This window comes from Coloeus monedula (genome assembly GCF_965178545.1).
Source record: "Coloeus monedula genome assembly, chromosome: 4".
NCBI lineage: Eukaryota > Metazoa > Chordata > Aves > Passeriformes > Corvidae > Coloeus > Coloeus monedula.
Window position 1 is genome coordinate 47,442,357 of NC_138784.1, and position 22,563 is coordinate 47,464,919.

The window sequence follows — 22,563 nt, forward strand, 5'->3', positions numbered from 1 at the left end:
GCAAGGTTTTAAGTGCAAAAGTACCACCCTGTGCACAGGTACAAGGTAACACCATTCTCTCCTGGTTTTGTGTTGGTACCCACGGTGTTCTCCCTTGGCCTCAGGCCAACGGGATGCTTTAGACCAAGACTTCTAAGCAGAACTTCGTATTCAGCTTATTCCCGTTTGTTTCTTACTGTAAACCACGGCATGGAGCAATTTCCGTGGGAAGAAGCACAAAACAATCTGGATGCTAGAGCGAGCAACCCTGGGCGACAACAGAGGGGCGGCTCTAAGGCAAGAGCCGTGCAGGCCGGCTGCAGTCACTCGTACTCCCGGTCTGCCCGTTCTGCCCAGCACCGCCTCCCGCCTCCCCGCTGGGGCCGCCCCCGGCGCCGGCGCCGCCCCCGCTCCGCCCGCCGCCCCCAGCAGCCCCCGCGTTGCCCCGGCCCCGCCGCCGCCGCCGCTCGCAGCGCCCGAGCTGCCGGCGGAGGGAAGGTGCCGCCGTGCGCGGCCCGCCGGGCGCCGCGGCCTGCGGGCGCCGCTGGTTGGCGGCGGGGGGACACGTGAGCGGGAGGCGGCGGCAGCGGCGGCGGCAGCAGCAGCGGGAGTTTCCCCGACAGCTGGAGGTTGCGGCGGCGGCTCCTCCTCCCCGGGTCCCCGCTAGAGCACAGAGACCCCCCGCGCTCCTCCTTATTGACAAACGCACAAAGGGCCGCGCCGGGGCCGGGCCGGGGACGCGTCTGGAGCCGGCATGGGAGACAAGAAGAGCCCGACCAGGTAGGGGCAGCGGCGGCGCTTTCTCGTTCCCCCGGGCCCTCCGGGAGCGCGGGGCCGGCGGCGATGGCGGCGGGGGCGCCCCGGGGGCGGCGGGGGCGTCGCGGCCGGTGCTGCCCCTGGCGCGCGTGTGTCTCCGCAGGCCGAAGCGGCAGCCGAAACCCTCCTCGGACGAGGGGTACTGGGACTGCAGCGTCTGCACCTTCCGCAACAGCGCCGAGGCCTTCAAGTGCTTGATGTGCGACGTGAGGAAGGGCACCTCCACACGGTGGGTCGCTGGCGGAGGGGGAGCGGGGGCGGCGGGGGAGCGGCTGTGCGGCCGTGACAGGAATTGGGGCCGGGGGAGCCGCGGTGCATCCCCAGCGTGTGAGGGAGGGTGGCCGTGACAGGAATCGGGTCTCGTTTATCGGGGGTGGGGGCGGGAACACACAGCCTCCCTCGGCCCGGGGCTCCTCGGTGAACCTGACCCAGCGGTGCGCCGGCGTGTGTAGAAACAGAAATAATAAATACCAGGAAGGGCATAATTGCCTGCACAGCCTAACCCTGGAGAGACTGTGCCCCTCTCACGAAGAAGAGCTATCCCCTGGGGTGTGCCTGCTAAGACGCTCACCCTTTTAATATTTTTTTAAAATTTAAAATTTTTTTTTATATGAATTTAACTTTGCCTCATACATAACCCCTTTATCTGATTATTATTAGTGGTATTAGTATTATTTTAATTCGTTTTTCATCACAGAGCATCACCGTGCAGGTTTGCGGGGGCTACAGAGGGTGGATTATAACCCTTCAGTGTTTAGGGAGGAATTGTTAGCTGAATTGCGCTGTATGGAATTGCCTCCCGGTGTAACCGTGACTGCCCAGGAGAACCTTTTCTCTGTACACCAGTCACAAAGCTTGCGGTGGATTAACTGGTTCCTGTGACTGCCGGTGGCCTGAACATGTGTGCTTGGGGAATGGAGGCTTTTTACAAACGAACTTGAGCGCACTTGTAGCCATGCATGCTAACGGAAGAGAACCGTGCTCAAGAATCCTTTCTTACGTTACCGTACCTATGGGTTAATCCCATCTGCAAGAGAAGTTTAAATGGCAATGAAATTGCAATCCTATCAAAACCCGCAATTACATTGTAGACATTGGTCAAAGCAGTGCTGAGTATGACTTGCAACAAATGTTACATGTTTGAAATTGTAAGTAGAAGGTTGGGTCCAATTGCTTGACAAAAATGATTACTCTCTATTTCTGGAGTTGGTTTCTCTGACTTTTGAAAAACAGAATGAATATTGTAAGGACTTCTCATAACTTCAGTTCTGAATATTAGTTGAATGTTTTGGGTTTCCTTTTTAACAAAGGAAATCAGTAAGGTAAATGTGCCAAGAGGGAATTGCATCTGTCACATACATTGTGGTTTCCAGTTCTAACAATGACATTATGTTTATATCACAGAGAGATGTGTACAGATTGGCAATGTTCAGCAAAATAAGACTGCTGAATTAATGCAAAGTTTTTAAAAACAGCATGAAAAAAAGCCTCTTTAACATCCAGTCAATTTGATAAGAAAAGTCAGTTTAAAATTATGTTTTGTTGCATTGGAAACTCAGCTGGATAAAAGCATTGAAACTGAACAAACAAACGAAAAATAGAGCTCCTGAGAAACAAACATTTTCATTGCCTTCTAGTTTCCCTACTTGAATAGTTCATCTTTTAAATAATTTTGCAACAAAGTGTCTTTTTTTTCCCTTTGATTTCCACTTTCTCCCCAACAGTGACCTGACCTGTGAACTGTGGTTGATTTTTGTTTTTCTACTTAAACTCTGTAACAATGTGTACCTGAGTACGTTTATGGGACTCTTTTTCCCATAAGGTTTAGATAGGTTGCATCTTCATATGTTTGCTAAGTCCAGGTTTTACACATGGCATGAGGTAGATAAAAGTTGAGGTTTTAGGCCAGGCAGCTTTTGTCTCCAATTCTGATATATGATTTGAGCTAGTAAGTAGACCTTTGTGTACACGGAGAGAATCATTAGGGTGCCAAAGAAGCACAAAAGGCCAGCTGGGTGGATTTTTTTATTTTTTTATTTTTTTTAATCTTTCCCAAGGATCTGGAGTCCAAGTGACCAAATTATTACCTTGTTAAAGCATTTGTTGGTGTTGCCTTTAGGACAAAATGGTTTTCATCAACATGGGGCAGGATAACAATACTACCATGTTTTGATGGCACTGAGAATGCATTATTTATTTATTTTAGTCTTCCATTTTGAAGTTTGATGTTAGATTAAGTTGATGCATCAGCATGGTTGCTGCTGTGCAATGGTTCTTACTTAAAAATTTCAACTGTGTTTTTTTTACTGATTGGCACTTTGTCTATAAGACACTGTAAAATGCAACTTTTTTTTTTTTTAATTCAGAGAAATCTCTTTCTTTGTGTTGAAATGTGTAATACCTGATTCTGAATGTTAAACTTCACTAAATGTGATCAGATTTGCACCTCGAAAAACAGGCAATCTTATTGAAGTTAAGTGGGTTTGAAGGCCACTGGAAATTAGGTACGAAGTTGATTAAAACATTTGATTATGCACATTTACCTTTATAGAAATATTTTCAGGAATGGGCAGGGTTTGTGGGAGTTTTGACTGTTGAATAATTTCTTCTCTCTGAAAGAGTTACCTTTTGTACCAGAGGCTAGATGTGGATTATGTTCTCTAGTAATTGATAGAATTTTTAAGATTATTTTTAAGTGCAAATAATTTTTACAATTTCTTTATTACATTTTATTTCTAGACTGAATTTTCAAAGCAGATTAGATCATGGAGTTAAATTAACTTTTTGTCTATGGCAGTATTGCATTGAATGGTTAAACTGGGCTGTGCTTGGAGGGGGATGTCCCAAGGGAAGTCCTGGATGGAGCAGGAAGTGGTGTAACTGATTCCCAAGCTGGCACTCTTTGGTTTAGTGCTAAAGCAGTGCCCCAGCGTGGTGCCAGTTAAATGTGCCACAGGTCAGCTGTAAAACTAAGATCCTATCTGCCAGATGGAGATCCCTCTACCTTTTACTCTACAATTGTTGCCAGACATTAATTTGGTAATGTCACTGAGGATCTAAACTCTCCCTGTAGACATGGCTTTAGTATTTACTTTCTAACATAAAAAAACATGTTCTGTTTTGTTGCTTGGGTACTGAGAAATTACTATGTTCCTCTTAAAAGGAGACTGCACTGAGTATAGTAATTTTCTACATGTGACCTTTAAAGCATTCTGAAATCTTTCTAGATGAAAGATGTTATATAAGGAACATAGGACTGTAATAATTATTCCTTTCTTGAACAAATCTCCTGCTGAAGTTCATTAGAAACACAACTAAGGAATACTGAATAGAACCCTCATGTACTGTGTTATGGAAGGAAGTGGTAGCAACCTCTATATTTAGGTTGCTTAGTAGTTGCCATTATAAAGAAATGATATGACCTTTTTGAGAAACTTTGTTGTTTGCAAAAGCCATTGCAGATTGGCAAAAGGAAAAGTCCTTAGGCTAAATAAGTGGTCTGATTTCCCTGCCCCATGAAGTTGTTTAACTTTTGCTGAGACTATATCACTTGAAAATTGTCATTCCCCTTCTGTCACTCATGTTGTACAGAAAAGTCTCTGCTAGAACACTGAAAAAGCCCAGACTGGAATTGTGTAAAAGCAACAGAGGCAATGACAGTATGCTGGAAACACGGAAGGGAATTATATGGCTCCTGGAGAAGTTATAATGGGGTTGCTGAATTTGGTTTGACTTTCACAATTACTGCTTTGTCAAAAGAAAGTTGCCTCCATTGGCAAGCTACCATTTCTTTTCTTTCTTTGCTTCTGTTCTTCATGGCACTCTCTGAATCAGGAGTGTACTAATACTGGTTGACCTTCAAGAATTGGGCTGGATCCTTGGACAGACCTTATTGCAGCATGTATTTGCTCCCGGTTTGTCTGTCCTTCAATAGATGTTTGGATTTTGCTTTCCTTGCCAGCTCACACCATTAGTCACTATAATTCAGATGTGTTGTGAAGCTGAAGAGTTTGTGTTGCTGGGAAGAAGTACACAAAAGGATTGGCATTCCCTCTGAAGGAATGCACGTTTCCTACTCACTGCTGCCTTCTAGGAGGCTGCATTACTGCCCTGTTGTCATCTTTCTGCTTCAACGTCCTCAGAAGTGTTATTAATGCTCTTGTTATTCAGTTAGCAGTAGCATCCAGATTTATAATTACCTGTCCCTTTGCTTTCCTTCGTGTGGTTTTTACGCATGTGGTCTGATCTCTAGTTGCAAGATCCTATTCTTTTTTCCGTGCTATGACAAACCACTTCTCCTTTCAGTGTGAATGATGAGCATGCAGGCAGTATAGCGAGAGCTACAGAAGGAACTGCAAATACTGGCTTTTTAAGCTTTGAAGTACTTGGAATGATATTCTACTGTGTAAACAAAGGAAGAAAAGGTGCGGGGACATGCAATCAATTTCCCCTTTTCAGACTTGATAACATTCTGTGATTTTTAGATTAGGAAAAAGGGATGAATTCCAAAGGATGTTTTCACTAATAGTGTTCCTTTAGCTAGTAATAGGGGAAGATTTGTTGTACAGAAGTGTATTTTATGATTGTTAGGGTTTTACTTTATTTTTTAGAACTACTTTCATTACTTGCTTTTGAATTCAGCAAAAACATAATCTTGCCTGTGAATCTGAGTTTTATGGTTGGTTGGTTGTTTTTTGTTTTGTTTTGGTTGTTTTTTTTTTTTTTTTTTTTTTTTTTGTTTTTTTTTTTTTTTTTTTTGCTTAGGTTTAGGGTGGTTTTTGTTAAGGGATTCCTATTTGATACACATGTTGAGTAAGCTCTTATATCCAATATCATTTGTAAAATAGCCCCTGAAATTTGTAGCCAGAACGAGAAAGTCATGTTAAGTCAGGATGAATTTTTGTGGATTTGGGATCTATACCACTTAACGTCCTTTGCTGCTGAAGTGGAGATAATATATAACCAGCCAAATGGGGGCATGGCGTCCATGTTCTATGATCATCGATCTTCATCACTGAATTGTTCCTTTTCTCACAGGCTAAGGTATGAAAAGCCAAATTTAAATCCCACCAGACAGAAGAGTATGAGATATAAGGAACTGGGATAGAATCTTTGTACATTTCCTTGGTGTTTGGTCTGTGCTCCTTGATTGTGCCTGAGAGTTTGGCCATCTAATATATGCATGTATTTTATAGTCGTTCTGGTGATCTCCTAAATATGAGGTCTCTACTTGGAGCTGTCAGGAGTTTGTTTTGTGCTTCAAGACGCATAAATAAAATGTTTAATTTTTTAACTTGGATATCAAGGTCATTTTTCTTCAGAAAACATGTGCAATGTGTTTAGTCATGTACCATCTGGATGTTTATAAGCACAAATCAGTTACATTTAATCAAATCTGGTATTTGTATTTCTGTTGAAATGCAGTACTGCTGAGGACAGAGAGTTGGTACTTCTCTTGTATATCTGGTTTAACATGTCTGTTTCACAACAGCTTGTTAAGGACTCTTCTGCCTTCCAAAATGCAGCCTCTGTGTGTGCACATGCGCATGTGTGTCGGGAAAGGTTGGGAAGGAGAAAAAGAGGAAGAACTGCCTGTCATGCTGATTTTACAGATACATGACTGAATCAAACTCAACAGACTCAAGAGCTGTTCATTACTTGTGATAGTTTAGAGAAGGAAATATTTGCAAGAATGAAGTGAGTAGAAGAGTCATATAGAGCTTGGTGAAATATGGGTTATATATTACAAGTTTTATGGCTTAGTGTTAATATTAAATGATGAAGAGGAGCAAGAATAAATAGTTCTCTTTTGCTCTGTAGATAGCCATTGAATAATTCAGTCATTCTGGACTTCCAGTCTTATTTTTAAGAAGAGTTTTTAAAAGTAACCTTTGAAATTGTTTAGGAATTTATTTAGGAATTGTTTTCCCTGAAAAATATAGTGAAACTTAAGAATTCTGCACACATCAATTTCAATGATGTTATATAACAATGAATGAATTTTTATTGATTGGGTGGCTCTGTTAGATGCTCCTCCTGGGTGTAGCTTCTATGGGCAATAGAGAATGCAATGGGCAGCCAATCAAAAGAAAATCAAGTCTGTATTTTAGAAAGGAGTAGGGGGAGGGTTGTTGACTTTTTTTTTTAAGGTTAAGTCTCATGTTAAATCTTTGTCGTTTTGAACCTGACAGGTATTTTAATTTGTTACTCTAAGAAGCTCCCAGAAAAATATAATCTACTACTAATATAATCTACACTGCTACAGTCTGGTGTCCTTTTGTATCTTGCTGTTACTTAAACAGGGCTTTTGTTCATGCAATTGTGGGGCCTGCTGTGCTTTGTGCTGTCTTTTTTGGAATGGATAATTTTCATTTTGAGTCACCTTCACTCAAGATTGTCTTGTCAGATAGTTCTCACCACCTCTCAGCTTGATTCTTGTTCTATTCCTTATACCTTTGTCCAAAGTATAATTAAAAATATCAAATAGTATGCATGTAAAACCCCACTATAAATGCTACCCTATAGATACATGTAAATATATCTACAGCTGGTTGTTGAGAACTATTAAACAAGCAAACCCAAATTTTGAACTTGGTTCTGCACAACTTTGTCCTCATCATAGTTTAACTTAAGTGGGAGAATATATTTTTGACAGTGTTGCAAGTCAAGACTGGCAACATGTATTTCTTTTCTCCTACTTAGTAGGACTACTAGTCCATTAAAGAAAGAAACTAGACTGTCAAGCCAATTGGCTTTAGCCTTTAATGCTCCCTTTAATTCTTAAATAATTTCATTCTAGTATCTTTCTGAAATTTGGGTTAGGTTGAGTTTTCATTTCCCCATCTTGTGATTTCTCTTTTTTTTCCTTTTATTTTTCTTCTGCAGTACTTGACTTCTTTCACCTTTCCTGTAGTTCTCTAAAGATTTTTTTTCTGAGGGTGAATTTCATTAGAGGCTGTTGACTGCCATAAAAAACATTCAGTGGTCTGTTTCTTATTCTGACTTGAACTCATACTCCCTTGTTTAATTTGGTTCTATGGAATTAAACTTCTGTGTGGGTACTGAAGCAAAGAAGACTATGCCATCCAGTATTTGCTTTCTTTCCATGATTAAGTACTTTCCTTTGGGGCATAAGTAGTGTGTGTTTTGATATCTGTAGCTTTGCTTGCTGCTTTTTTTTTTTTTTTTTTTTTTTTGGTGGAAATGTCATCCTTGTGTTTAGTGCCACCAGTGGTATTCTTACTCTATGCGTCTTTTATAGGGAAAATTGTCTGTCCTAAACTAAAAGCTACTGGGATTTGAATAAACACCTCAAATAAGATGAAGTATGTTAAAAGAGAAGATTAGCTGGTAAAAAGGAAGCTCTTGTATCACCTGTGAAGTGATGAGAAGTTGCATTTTCTGCCCCTAACTTTTTATACCAATTTTTTCTTGATTGTTGTGACAGCCCACTATGCCTATTACTGTTTAAAACTTGATAGAAATGCCTGTACTTTTCATCTTGAAAGTCAGGTTAGGACAGTATGCTTTGGAAAACATTTCCTCGGAGTATCAAATGATGTCTTCTTGGCTCATACAGTCAGCTACGAGATACTTTTGAAGTAGGCTAGTTAGAACAAAATACTAAGTGTTCAGGTTTTATACTTTTATGCAGTGGCTTATCCTGGTTTAAGTAGGACAGAGAGATCCTGGGGATTGTCTGTTCTCTGAAGTGCATTCCACTGGTATGTGGTACACTGATGTAGAGCAGGCTTGAACTTGGAGAGTTCAGCTGCAGAATGCTGTTGGGAGGCTTTTGGCTGGCAAACTTTCCATCAGAAGTCAGATTGAAGACTAGAAGATATGACCTTGACGTCTGCTACAAGTTTTTTCTTGTTTTCTTTGGAGTTGAGGGGTGGGGAGGAAACAAGCAATTGAAAGTTTTCCCATTCTAACTTACTGAAGATTTGGAACCTATCTTTAAACTTTTCCATGATGCTTGAATATACTTTGTCTGTACCATACAGCTCATATGACAGTGCCTAATAGAAAAAAAGTGTGAAAGAGTAGGGGTTTGAAAATTCACTATGGAAATAGAGTTCCCAGCTTTAAAAGCTGAAAAAAGTTGGTTTGGCAGATGCTGTGAAAGGAAAGGTGTTTGTTATGGCTATCATTGAAATCTGTGATTGGGTCATGCACTAGTAGTTCTGTGATTGAATAAGAAGGATAAAAGAGAAGGTGAGGACTCATTCTGTGGTATCTTTTTAGATTAATATACATCTTAATGAAAAATATTAGAGAGACTTGATTTTTTAGGGAAAGTGTGTAGCCTTTTCCCCTACTCAAGGTGGACATCTTTATGGTGGGGCTGGCTCTGAATGGAAGAAGTTTCTAGATTGCTGCAACCTTCTGGGAAGATGATACCTGCAATGCAGAACAAATAACATAGGTCAGAAGCAAGCTCCTTCTGGTTTGATCACAAAAATAGCTGTACCAAGTATCGACCCTGCTCAGTGCAACAATGACTGTGCTGCTGCATTGGTGTGAACCTCATATTTTGCATGTTTTTCTGCATAGGTGCAAGAGGTTTCACAGTTTCTGCAGGAAAGGGGCAGAGGAGCGGCATGGTGGATCCAATCTTTTGTGAGATTGGCAGTTGGAAGAGGTCACTTCCCCATGAATCCCAAGGATCTAGGGGTCTAGGAGACTGTAACCACTCCTTTTTCTGTAAACTCCCCAATACTGCCTCCTCAGAGGATGCTGTTAAGAGGAAATTGAGCTTTCTGACCCCTGCTCGTATATAGCAAGGTGTCATCTAGGAAACATAAATTAGTTGATGCCTATATGTTTCTCAAGCACAGTATTTTCAGTATAGCTGTCACACTGAGCATTGGTGCACCACGGCCTGTGGCACATGGGGAAGAATTCTAACAACAGTATGCAAGAGGTGGGAGCCTTTAAACTGGTTGTTGAAGTAACGTCTGATGGCTGCTTTAAAAACTATCCATGAAGATGAACTTTGTCTTTCTAAAGGTCCTGATACAGATATTTCTTAGAGCAGGCTGTTGTGCACTGTACCAGTTGTCTTCAGGAGACTTGCTGGCCTCATCTGCTAAATGTCATCTGGAAAATAGGGCATTCCCTTTAAGGGAATGATTAAATAGGGACACTGCCTCAAGGGGTAGTTTTCTGCACATTTTCACAGTGACTGATAAAACCATATGGGTCTTGTGAGTCTATTCTAATTGAATCAGCTTTTATTGAAAGACAGAATTGCTAGAAATGCATTGAATGGATGAATTCCAAGTAAATTATTCACACTGTAAAACAGCTAGGGATATGAAAGCACAAATCAGAGCTGTCTGAAAGTTAGAATTCAAATATACATAGGATGTGTAGAAATTGCATTGCTACTCTGCTATATGCAGATGGATCTATATTGTATTTTCTCATACAGACCACTAGCTCCATTGTTTGCACTGTCATAATTATTCAGTTGCATTATTTGCAGAGGCGCTGAAATGGACTGTTAATACTCTAGGATATGACAGAAGTAATGGTAATGAGAAAAAATAATTTTGAATACCAAATTGTTGAAGATGTATTTAATCATGAACTGTTTCAATGTAGAAATAAAGACTAGTTTCTCACAGGATGGCTTTGTGTGGTGATTAGTGAGGGCATATTCATGTGACACAGCAAGCTAAATGTAGTTTAATCTGATAGTTTTTATTCTATGAATAGCTTAATAGAGTACTGATGACTGAGGGAGAGTGAGCTCATCTGTGTCAGAACCAAAGACTGCTTCTCTTGGTAGTGATTTGATTTAATTTAATTGATAGCAACTTGTACTTGCGTTACAAGAACTGGTAGTAGGAAATATTTTTTACTTTTCATAGTAGGACTTAAGCTGCTAAAAATCAGGAGTGGCATCATTACATGAGCTGCTTGCTTCTGTGTAGAACAGTTTACAAGATCTAGCTGGCCACAGCATTTGCAATACTACTTACTATACACACTGTCCCTGATGATTTCCTGTTCACTTTAAATAATACCACTGATGTGCTTATACAGAATTTTTTTTTTTTTTTTATTAGAAGGTAAGTTGTGGCCTACTGGCACTTGATCTCAAAAACCAGCAATAGTAATGGAATATGTTTGTGCTAGGTTTTTAGAGAAGTTGCAAAAGCAACTTCCCTTGTTCTGGAATATTGTTTGGCAGAACCTAAAAGGTCTTCTTGTACAAGGTGCTGCAGAAAGAGATTGTGGAGTAGATATGATAGTCAATAAAAAGATAAATATAATTTTAGAAAGCAAATTTTGCTTATGTATCAAATCTGGAAGAAAATATTATTGAAAAATTGCCTGGTAGAAGAAAATAAAATCTGAAAACGTTGTAGCTACTAGTCTGCAGATATATGGAAAGATATATTAAAAGCTGTTGTGCATTTTGTGTGTACAAATGCTTAACAATTCTCTAATTATTTGGGAATTAGTGTTTTACATTTGACAAAAACAGTCTTCCACTATTGAAGTTTAAAAAATATTTCATGCTTTTAAGTGTTTACTGTCAGACTAACACTTGAAAATTTTGTTGTCTTGAAGCACAAAGAAAGATCAGTAAAAAAGATAGGGAATTTTCTGCCTGGTTTCTGTGCAGCCAGATTGCATATACTTACACCTTAATGGTACAGTTTTAAGCATAAACTGGAATGAATGGCCCAATATGTAACAGTTAAACTTTTATCTTCTCACTTGGGAGTTTAATAAGAATCTGCCACTCAGTATGTGTCAAATTGGTTGTTGATTGTCAGCATTATTACATTAGGACAGCTACTGCAGTGATTTAATGCATGTGTGCACGTCTTGGTTCTAGTTATTTCATTCTGTAATATAAAGAACTCAAGTAAAAATTTCATGACTTCTAGGAAATTCTTTTGCATTTTAAGGCATGATACAATTATGATGTGAAATTAAATTTGGTCCTGTTTTTTTTGTTTAACACTGTCAATACCATTTCAGTGTCTATACAAATGTAGGCCTCAACTGAAATTTTCCGTGATTTCCTAGTCTTGAAAAGAAGACCAGTCTTTTTGAAGTTAAGCTCTTTGGAGGCAGAGGTTAGCTCAAAGCAAGGAAGACTCAGGTAGCTGTGTATGTGCTTAATTTTTAGGGGAATGCTTAAGTGAAGTTGCTTACATTTTTTGTTGTTAAAACCAGTTACATTGGGAGGGAAAAGAGACTCTGGAAGTGGCATTGATACAAAAATCACTAGTGTCTTTGTTACCTGTTTTGCAGGAAGACTTCTGAAAAAGAGAGAAAACATGCCTGAGGAAATTACCTGCTATTTATATAGTAACTTGTTATCAGTATTTGGGGGTGGGAGAAGGGAAGTAACCTTCAAAAAAGCCTGGCCAATGGGTGGGAGGAAAGTTTATTCACTTCTTAGTAGTGTCTACTTCAAGGTAATGTGTTACTTGTTGCAGAAACTGAATTTGAACTATCTTTTTTTTCCCCCCCCATTCTGATATTTAGAGCCATTTAGATGTTCTGCCATCTAGATCTACATCATCGATCCATCATGGAAAGTCACATTCCAAAGTTGCTGGTTGCAACCTGTTCTGTGATCTGCTGAGTGAAAAGCTGTCTAAGCTCTAATACAAAGTTAGAGTTAGATCATTGCATAATTAATGTCTTTTTGAAAATGCACAGGAAGCTTGTCATACTCTAATATTGCTACAATACTTAACTATAGCTGTGCTTTGTAGAAGTTACTGAAGTAAATGCTGTAAGAATTGCTCCAAACATTCATATCTATGTGAAGGTGTTCTCCTAATATGTGCTACAGGAGTATTCATTCCTTAAAAAATCTTCTACTTAAAACCACTTCTTCACATCTTTCAATTTTTTTAAAAGCTGCTTACTGTAAAATCATGCCTCTTTCTGTTTGTGTCCCTGTATATACCTGCCTGCTTTCAAGATTAGGAACAACTTTTTATTTTTTAATTAATTGCTCTAGTTACTGTGTCAAGATATATTTGAGAATGTGGACCTTAGTAGTTAGAGAAATGAGAACATGTAGTGGAGGAGATTTGACTAGAGACTAGCTAGAATATGATGACAAAGTAGAAAGTATGTGAAGATAAGCTTTTCTTGAGGTTCCAGTAATGACTGTGAACTAGAAAAATGGAGATTAGAGTATTACTGTGGGTATCAGATTTCTATTAGCTTCTTGAGACATTAATATTTAGGACAGATTTGAGTGGAAAATGATCTTCAGATAAATTATAAGATATTTAAAGCCTGTACATCTGTATTGCAAAATGACCCAGTGTAGTAATGAAAGGACAGAGTAGAATTTAAATGATTTACCTTCATTCTCAACACGATTTTAATGCCCCTAACTGTATTCTGTTTAGACTTTAAAAAGACGTGAATGAAAGAAACATCAGCAAATCAGGATTTTTATTAGGGTTTGGAATGTTAACAAGGCATTTCTGAAGTCACTGCTAGATGAGGGAGTAGCAAAAGCTGGTGTAGGAGGAATAGTAGTATATGAATGATGTTAGAATTCCATTTGAAAAAAGTATTGATTATCTTAGCTGAGTCAGCTCAGTTAAAAACACAGAAGCTGCACAGGAGCAGATAGAAAGGAGATCGACAAGTCTGCATGGCCCGAATGAGAGAGGGATACAATCATATGTTTACAGAAGGTTGCTTTTTAAGCAGTTGTCCTTCAAAAGTCTAAGTGAAGGGGAAGGTGGGTTTTAGGATAACTTGAGTGGTTAAGTGGAGGACCTGACTGACTTTCTCTGAAGCCCAGTGAATAGTTCTAGGTATTTTTTCCTACAAGCTGGTTGACCTTGTTCTTTTATGCTTTGCACAAAGATACTTAATTGGGAATGCCCAACTTTGATTTTAGAGATTCTCCTATGTGAGTCAGAACTGTGACAAGCGTTCTGGGTTCAGTCCATAATGCATCAGCATACCCTGTGTTTACAGTGCAGCTTTTGGAACGATCTCCAAGACTTTCCCAAGGAGACACCTTAAAAAACTCACATGTGGAAACTGTAAAGGCAAAAGCATTTCTTTTTTTGTACAGGTTCTATTCTTTAGCAGTCAGGTACATGAGTTTGACCAAAGATGACATATATAGATAGATTATTTACTACATGTGAGACCTTTTCACAATAGCAAGTCCTGTAAAAACCTGGAGAGTAAAATTCAGGGTGCTAATTGACTAGACTACAGGTTTCTGAGGAATGAGTCCCATCATGCCGTGCTGGTAGGACAGAAAGAAGCTGATGTTCAGAAACATGCTGAACTCATTACCTGAGCTGTGTGCAGTGAAGGCCTAAAAGTAGCAAGAAGTTGAGTAGAAGATGTGGGAACTTCTATTATCTTGGAAGCATTTATTCTGTCCTCCTGAATCACCTGAAAGGGAAGAATATTTTCTATTTAAAGAATAATGTGGATTTTTCGTTTTTGAGGAAAGTATTCTGTGACCAAGGGTAAGATGAAACCAGTCATGTTTCTGTTCTAGAATTTCTAACTTCTCTTTCTTGAGGAATAAATCTGCTGTCTTGAGCAAAAAGTCAATGTCTCCCTGCAGGGAAGAGAAGTGTAGATAAATGGTACTGCTTAAGGATTAGGGGTGCCTTTGAATAAAACCTCTTTAAGTCTCTGAAGCCTGATTTGGTTTGGTGGTGGAGCTTTTTTTCTAAGAAGTGGAGAAAAGGATGAAATTCATGTGCAAAGTTGAAATTTTGAAATGTATGAGATACCATGTAGAGATTCTACATTTTAAAAGGTGAAAAATTATGAAGAAATACCACAGGCTTTGTTTTTCTCAGGAACTGTTTTTTTTTCTCGGAAGGAAAACATGGTAGGAGATAAGATATTGCTGATCAGTCTTGACCTGTTCTGGTGAACAGACAATTCCAGATATATAATAGTTGCCTCTTCTGTTTGATAGTATCATTGTGATCACAGAGGTCTTTTCCAACCCAAATGATCCTTTGATTCCTTAATATTACCTGTTTCATTGAATCCTGCTGTCATTCACAAGGTAACTGCTTAGTATTTGGAAGAGAAACTTGAATCCATGAACCCAGAATCAATCAATACCACCTTGGGCAGCTAGGTCTTAACATCCTTCTGTAGGAACAGGGTTTCACAGACAATTTCTTCCTGATTTTTAAGATGGGACAAGATCTAGTCTAGTAAAACCGGACTAGGTTATTCTCTAGCTATTGGAGGAAAGGTTTGGTAAGTATGCTGACCAGAGCTCAACAGCAGACTTAAATATCAGGCCTAATCTGCTACTTCAAAAGTTTTTAGATAAGTCATGTGTGTCCATAGCTTTAGAAAAAAGATAATTTGCCACTTGAGACAGGATAAGCCTCTGGAAAGAGCTATTGGCCTGAATTGAAGCCAGGAGGTGGTTGGGCTTGAGAAGAGGAAAGGGAAGGAAATGATCATGTTAAAATGGAAGCTCTGCTTGGCTGATATTCTGGATCCAGGTTTTCAGCTTGATTGAATGCTGAGGTGACAGCATTCCCTTAATCTAGACCCATTGTGTTTCAATTGGGAAATTGTAATTTTAATATTTCTGCTGTAGTAAAATATACAAAACAGAGGAGATGGAGCTTCAGGAAAGAGTGTGCCTTTGACTAACTTTCCCATTCTTCAGGATGTCTGAACCTTCTAAACTGCACATTACAGATGACAATACACTTCCCACAACAGGTTGAAAAAAGCACTGGGATTTAATTAGAGCATCAAGATTTCTGTATAGAAAAGTATAGGTTGTGTTCTGAGATGTGTGGATAATGGGAGGATATGGGTACTGCTTCTGTGTGGACCACTTTAAATCCAGGATGGCTTCCACTAAATCAAAGCTAATATGTTGGCTGCTCTGTTGGACTGTTAATGTCTCTGCACTGTGCTTCTCGGCAGTCTCACTTGGCGTGCCATGTACTACTTGGCAGACTTTTTTGGCTGGCGCTGGGCATCCAGGATATGTGGCACCAAATGGACAAATCTAATCCCAACTTTACATGCAGGGGTGCCTCATGCTAATGGGCTCTCTTGAGATGTAGGTAGATTTGGAGTTGGTTCATGGAAAAACTGTCACAGTTGGCCCCATCATGCTCCTTGTTTCCAGACTGTAGCAGATGAACCCTAAAGCTGGTTGACAGATAAGTAATTCAGGCCTGTCAGAATTGGAGCTTCTACTCTGGGTAGTGCAGGAGACATTAGATGCTTTATGGACTTGTGATGGCTACAGAAGCAGCATTGTGCAAATGTAGTTTTGCTCAATATAAATTAAATTCAGCTAAACCCCAAGATGCTTCAGCATTAAGCCAGTTTGGTTGTCTGCATGTTTGATGCACAACTCGGGCAACTGAGAGTTTACTGTACTTCTGGTGCATGTGTTGGTCATTAGTACTGTACATAGATTTTTTGGTTTTATTTTCTTTGGTTCTATTTTCTTTGGTTCTCAAAATGGACCTGCTTTGCTGTAATGAGATCAAATTACTCACTGTATCAAATTAGTCAAAATACTATTAACATAGGTTATTGGTGAATACTAGGTGAGGGAAATCAAGGAAGCAGGTACTGCTGTGAGATGTCTAAAATTAGTTACGTGCAGGAAGGTACTGTGTGTTGCAATAGGGATGTCGCAACACGTGTATCAGTCAACGAGGCCCGTGGAAAAGAAATACAAGGACAGATTCTTGGTAGATGTTTCAGAGATGTTTATTTCTCCAGCCGCATGGCCGGGGCTCTGCCGAGGAACTGTTCCAGTCACCGGACCCGAGGGTCCTTCCCCATGCAGGGGAACACAAACCAACCAATGGGGAACGAGGCTGGCCAGGGAAACCCCGTGCCTCCCACCCAGGACTACATGGCTGGGGGGAGGGACCCCAACAGCTGTGTTGAGCTCTGGGTCATGGAAATGACTCAAGGCAACCGTTCCAGATAACGTGTGGTCTTCTTGAGTATTTTTCATCTCTAGGCATGAAAATTGCTGTGCTATGAAGAATTTTTTTAAGAGTGCCAACAACAAAAACTAGTCCGTCCTTTGCAGCATTAAATATTTTCTCCCTTTGAGAGCATCAGTATAGGATGAGTTTCCGCACACAAATCCTAAAGCAAGACAAGTCTCTGCAGCCTCTATAAATATGCTTTCTAAACCAGAAGCTAGATCAAACCCTGTAAAATAAAATGTAGTCACATCCTACAACAAGAAGACTAGGGTAAAAATGATGACATCCTTGTTGTTGAGCATTTATGGGAATTTTAGGGAAGACAGAAACTTTACTCTTGTATGTTTGTATTAATGACTGTTGACTGTTTAAAACCCAAAAATGTTAGTTTTCCTAGTTTTTTTAAGGAAACGATGAAGTATTTACAATCTTGAAAACAACATTGGAATTAGATAATTAATAAAACTAATGGATGAGGTTGGAATAGAAGTGTAGGTAGAAGTATGGCTGATGTCAACTTAGAAGATAACACTGTCTGAAAGGGAAAACTAGGTAGTAGAGAAGGAGAGGTGCAATATTCAGAGAGGTGCAATATTTGGAGATGTGCAGTATTCAGAGATGTGATGTTTAGACAGCTCTTGGAAGCTCAGTAAATAAGTTTGTTGATATGCCTACAATGCTTAAACCATAAAGTTCACCTCTGTTGGAATGAATTGATAGCTCTTATCTTCTGTAATAGTGTATGCCTTTCTTTCTTAGTGTTCTCCTTCAAATGACTGAAGTGGAATTACTAGGTAAAAATACAAAGCTTTTAGGGGCTGGCTAAATAACAGGTATTGTTTTTATGAACATTTCTGCTTGTAGTTCTGGATTGTTCGGTTGTGGTGGTCCAATAGTGGTCCAGTGATAGAGGCAAAAATGTATGTAATCTTAATGCAGAAGATTATAGAGCTTCTTTCTAAACACCAGTTAGCTCAGGTGCTCTTGAATATTCTTAAAGAGAAAATTACCATAAATATAAACAAAAGACAGTGTTAACACTGTATCTACTTAATCTGTAGCAATGTATTACAAGGAATCTTTAACTGGTTTTGAAAATGAGTAACTTAAAATGTTGTATTTTGGCAAATCATCAAAATAGATTTCCTGTTACAGGGATAGTTTCTCTTACTTTTATCTTCTCTGAAATAGCCTTTTATGCATGGATTTATTCATGCTTGAATGACATGATTCAGCTACCACTAAGCAGGAACAATTCTATCAGGTTCAAGCTTCATGAGTGTAGTAGAGTTATCTCCTGACACCTGCATGGCTTGCAAAGTGCTTGGTTGCAGTTCTTTAGCCCCTTTTGAGTACCTGGGGAAAAAAAAATTGAATGCTTGAAAGGTGTTCCTAGTGTTGGGAGATAAATTACTTTTTTTCTTGATTTTTTTAAGTATAGGGACATTGAATGTCTCATTTAATAAATTGGGATGTGACAAAGCAGATAATAAAATTGAGAACAGATATATAACTGATAGCTACAGAAAATATTGACAACAAAAAGATGGCTCTTTAATGGAAGGAATAAAATGGAGTGGAATCTCTTGTCACAGCAAAGCCACATAAGAGAACCTCTTGATTAATTTTTAGTGCACCTTCCAAAACGTGATTTCTCTGTGGGTTTTTTGTCTTTACTGACTTCTGTTCCTTGTTGACAGGATTTTTTTTTCCAGTCTCGTTTGTTTCATGGTATTAGAAAAAATGTTCTAAGCCTAGGACTTAGAACTAAGCTTAATTTCCCAGCTGTACTGTAATAGAAATTATCTAGTTTGCCCTCAGGAACTGAAATTTTTATAAAATGAGAACTTACTTGGCTAAGATTGTTTTTTTTCCCCCTCCACCCCTTTTTAGCAAGTTTCCGTATTCATGGTGTTTTCCATAGTCCTGGGAAACTATTCATTCTCTGTCAAGAAGTTCACTAGTGTCTTAGTTCATAAGTAGCATGTCAGATTATTCTCTCAGGTCACTATTTAGTAATGACGGGATTGTCACTTGACTGTCATGAGAAACTGTATCCCTATCTACTGGAACAACCTTCAATTCAAGACAGATAATCAGTTTTCTTTGCATATCACAAGTGTTTTCTACCTGAAATTATAAGCTTGTGCATCAATTACATCTTCGTGGTTCTTGCTCTGTTGTGAACTATCATGACAAAAGGTCAAAACAATTCTGAAACAAATTTTCTTTAAAATGTCTTCTGTACTCTGTTAACCTACATATTTGTAGTCCATTGAGGTCATTTGAGTTGTTCATTGTGGACTCAATACAGTGAGTGCTTTGCAAGGTCCTAGTGCTCTCCTGGAAAGCCTGTAGTGATATAGTTTTCAGTTGATATAAGCTGGGTAGTTTTCACTTAAGTGATTTGTTCCTGTCCTTCATCTCTCCAGCATCAGCGTAGGCTTAGTTCATGAGTGGGTAAGGGGTAGTCTAGTTTTTATCCCAAAGTTCTATTGTGTTGACAAGTTATTGATAGTCTTTCTTTTAATTTATTTGAATTTGTTAAGAACTTACTGGGAAGAATCATGAAATCTCAGCTGATTTATATTAACTGCCTTTCCCACACTTTATAAATTCTTGTAATTTGGCTTTCACTCTAACTTGAAATATTGCAATCATTACTGAAATTACAACTTGTTTATGGGAGCTGCCTTGATTTCCTGCATTTGTTATTTTTCTCATTTCTTTGCCCAAGCAAGAAATGCCAGTAGTGTGATCCTGTGGGCTGGGATAAATAAGTATGTGTGTGAGCTGATAGCTTCTGTTCCTTTAATAATGGTTTTGTATTTTCAGAGTATCACAGTGCATATAATTTGTGCTTTTTCTATTTTGAAAAACCTAACATCACAATCCAACTAACAAAACCCAAGAGCTTGGCAGGGCAAGCATTCTTTCGGAGAAGAAATTTACATCTTCAAAGTCTTAATAACAGAACCTTTTTTATATATCATGACTTGAAATTTCTTAATTTCAAAACTACAGAACAAGTAAATACACTTGCAATGGAATGAGTAAAATGTTTCATTTCAAACTAGGATCATTGTATTTCAATACAAAACAGAATTAAAAATTAATCAATTTCAAAACAATCTTTTGGAAAATGTAAAAATAATAAACTGTTGAAATTCTTTAGCCTGCCATTGCTCTTCTCACACTGGTCTTTAGCTTGGATCAAAACTTGGAAATGAAACCTGCACTGTGTATACTGGTGGAATGCGGGCATATGTTTCTGTTGCCAGCTTCCAAAGTGTAGGTGTTCTTACAGCTATATCCTACTAATATTAATTAGCAGTGTATTTTGTTCCAGTGAACATGATAAAAATGATACACAACAGGATTTATTATTGCCTGCAATGAATTTGTTTGAGCTGAAAACACTTAAGTTTTATTCTATAAGGCAAACAATGGCTTTAGCTCTGGTACCTCAAAGGTCAGCTTTTTCCTTCTTGTGATATGGATTGTCTACTTCTGTATTGGAGTAGACTCAGAACAGACCATTTCATCATTTGAAGTGGCTGGGAGTGGGTGGTAAAGTAATTTCTGGAAGCATTGTCTTTTGGAGCTCACTCTGAGCTCTCTGTTTGGATATGACAGCTGGGAGAAGAGGGCACATTGCAAAGTATGGTCTCTAAATCCTGTAAAATAAAAAAAAGAAATTTCATTTGTTGATAATGCAAGTAAGTGAAACAAAAGGCTATAATGGGTTTAAATTTTATATGCTATCTTAATGGAGTGTTAGCAGCAAGATTTGTTTAAACAATATTTCTTCTTACAGTGATAGTTAATGTTAATAACTGAAGTGTAGACAGTTTGAGACTTGCAAAGTCTAAGCATTATGCATGTCTATATATATGTGCACACAGGAAACCTCGACCTGTCTCTCAGCTGGTTGCACAACAGGTTCCTCAGCAATTTGTGCCCCCTACACAATCAAAGAAAGAGAAAAAAGACAAAGTAGAAAAGGAAAAAAGTGAAAAGGAAACAACAAGCAAAAAGAACAGTCATAAGAAAACCAGGTAAAAAATTTAGAAACTTTTGCAGTATTGGTAAAATGTAATTTACAAACAAAAATAAGAAAATGTTCTTTGATTTTACTGCTTTCTAAGTGCTGTGGCAAACAGGTTCTATATTGGTGTGGAGTTTCATTGGTTTAGGCTGTTTATAAAATGCGAAGATCTGCAGTGTGTAGTTGTGGCCAGAAGATGGAGATCAGCTGAATGAAGAAAGACTTTTTAAGGGTTATTAAGGATATTGTTTTAAGGGTTATAGAAGTATTTGTCACATCATACAGAACTGTTGATAGGCAAATTGATGATACTAATCTCTGGAAAAGAGAGGGGGTGGAAGTGACAGGTTTTCATGCAAAATAATAGTGGGAGGAGAGAGAACCAGTACCAGACTGCAGATTAGTAGGGAAAAGAACTTGGTTATTGATAGCCTTGTAGAACCCTTTAGCTTTGAAGGGCTGAACTAGGGCATAAATTAATGTGACAGGATAAGGTATGTGTATTACCTAGTGATAGAAGTCTCTATGCTACATCTGGGATGCTGAAAGACTCTTAGAACTGAAAACATGAAATACTGCAGTACAGACAAGAAGTTGTAAAAGCATTGATCTTGCTGTAAGGAAGGACGGTGCAAACTGCTAAACAAAAGCAGCAGGTTTAACCCCTAATTCATCATAATCGAAGCATAAAGTTATTGTGGCAAGAATGCTGTGCCAAAAAAGCTGAGAAGTAGGTAAGACATGAAGTCTAAGCAAATATGGGAGGAAGTTTTTTTGGTTGTTTTTTTTTTTTTTTTTTTTTTTTTTTTACTTTGGAAGCAGTCTAAAATAGCCCAGCCAAGAAATATCCTTTGGGATTAGTTATGCAGAGAAGTAGCAGATGCTTCTGTTGTGCCTGAAATAGGATCATTAGGATCAGAACAAGGGAGAGACTGAGAGTCAAGAGAGAGCAGTTATTAGGAAAGTCATGGTTAGGATTAAGGACACTGAGGTGTTATTTCCTTTCCTTCTTTCATTTTTAAATACTCAAATTTACAAGCTTACCTCATGCAGCTGAAGTTCTTCAGTTATGAAGCATTTGACATTAGTATAGTGAGCCTTAGTTAAGCCAATTAAAAATTATAAATTGAAATATTAGTGGGTAAATTGCAGTAGTACAGTAAAAATGTACAGTAAAAAAGTGATATAGGGAAAGAGTAAAGAAATTTGAAAAATAACTAAAATAAAATCTTGTACCAAAATACCAGTATTACCTTGCATTAAGAATTGCTATTTTTTTTTTAATGCTTCAAACAGTTAATTTTTCCAAGAATTGTTTCACTAGGTAGGATAGTAATTAAGAATGCTTGATTTGTTTAAGCAGATTTCTTTAGTATTCTTTGGGGAAAGGATATCCTTTTCTTTTTGCCTTAAAATGTGTCTATTATTACTGGAAACAACCATAAAAATCTTCATGCACATTTAATATAATTAATAAACTCCAGGTACACAGCCCTTGCACAAGTTGATAATTCTGAAGTTTTCTCTCTATTCCAGTGATGCACATCTGCAGTTTTTTCTGAGATGCTTCAGTCATGTTGTTTCAGCCTCAGGGGAGCACGATGTCAAAGCCTATCTCAGTTCTAGTGGAGGAAAGGCATGAGTTGTTTCAGCTGAAGTGAATGGGAACCAATTCTACTTCAAACAAAGTCAGATGATAGCGTAAAGGTTAGGGCTTTGGTGCTATCACACCTGCAAACATGTGATGTC

General features: G+C 38.7%; 1 protein-coding gene across 1 annotated transcript in view; it reads left to right on the forward strand.

Annotated features, from left to right (window-relative positions):
- Positions 1-429: 429 nt before the first annotated feature.
- Positions 430-22,563, forward strand: part of YAF2 (YY1 associated factor 2) — a 32,232-nt gene continuing 10,098 nt past the window's right edge. Inside the window, exons 1-3 of the mRNA XM_082280691.1 lie at positions 430-759; positions 899-1,024; positions 20,672-20,824. Of these exons, the coding sequence (XP_082136817.1) occupies positions 734-759; positions 899-1,024; positions 20,672-20,824 (305 nt within the window). The 5' untranslated portion in view covers positions 430-733. The remainder of the gene's footprint in view (positions 760-898; positions 1,025-20,671; positions 20,825-22,563) is intronic.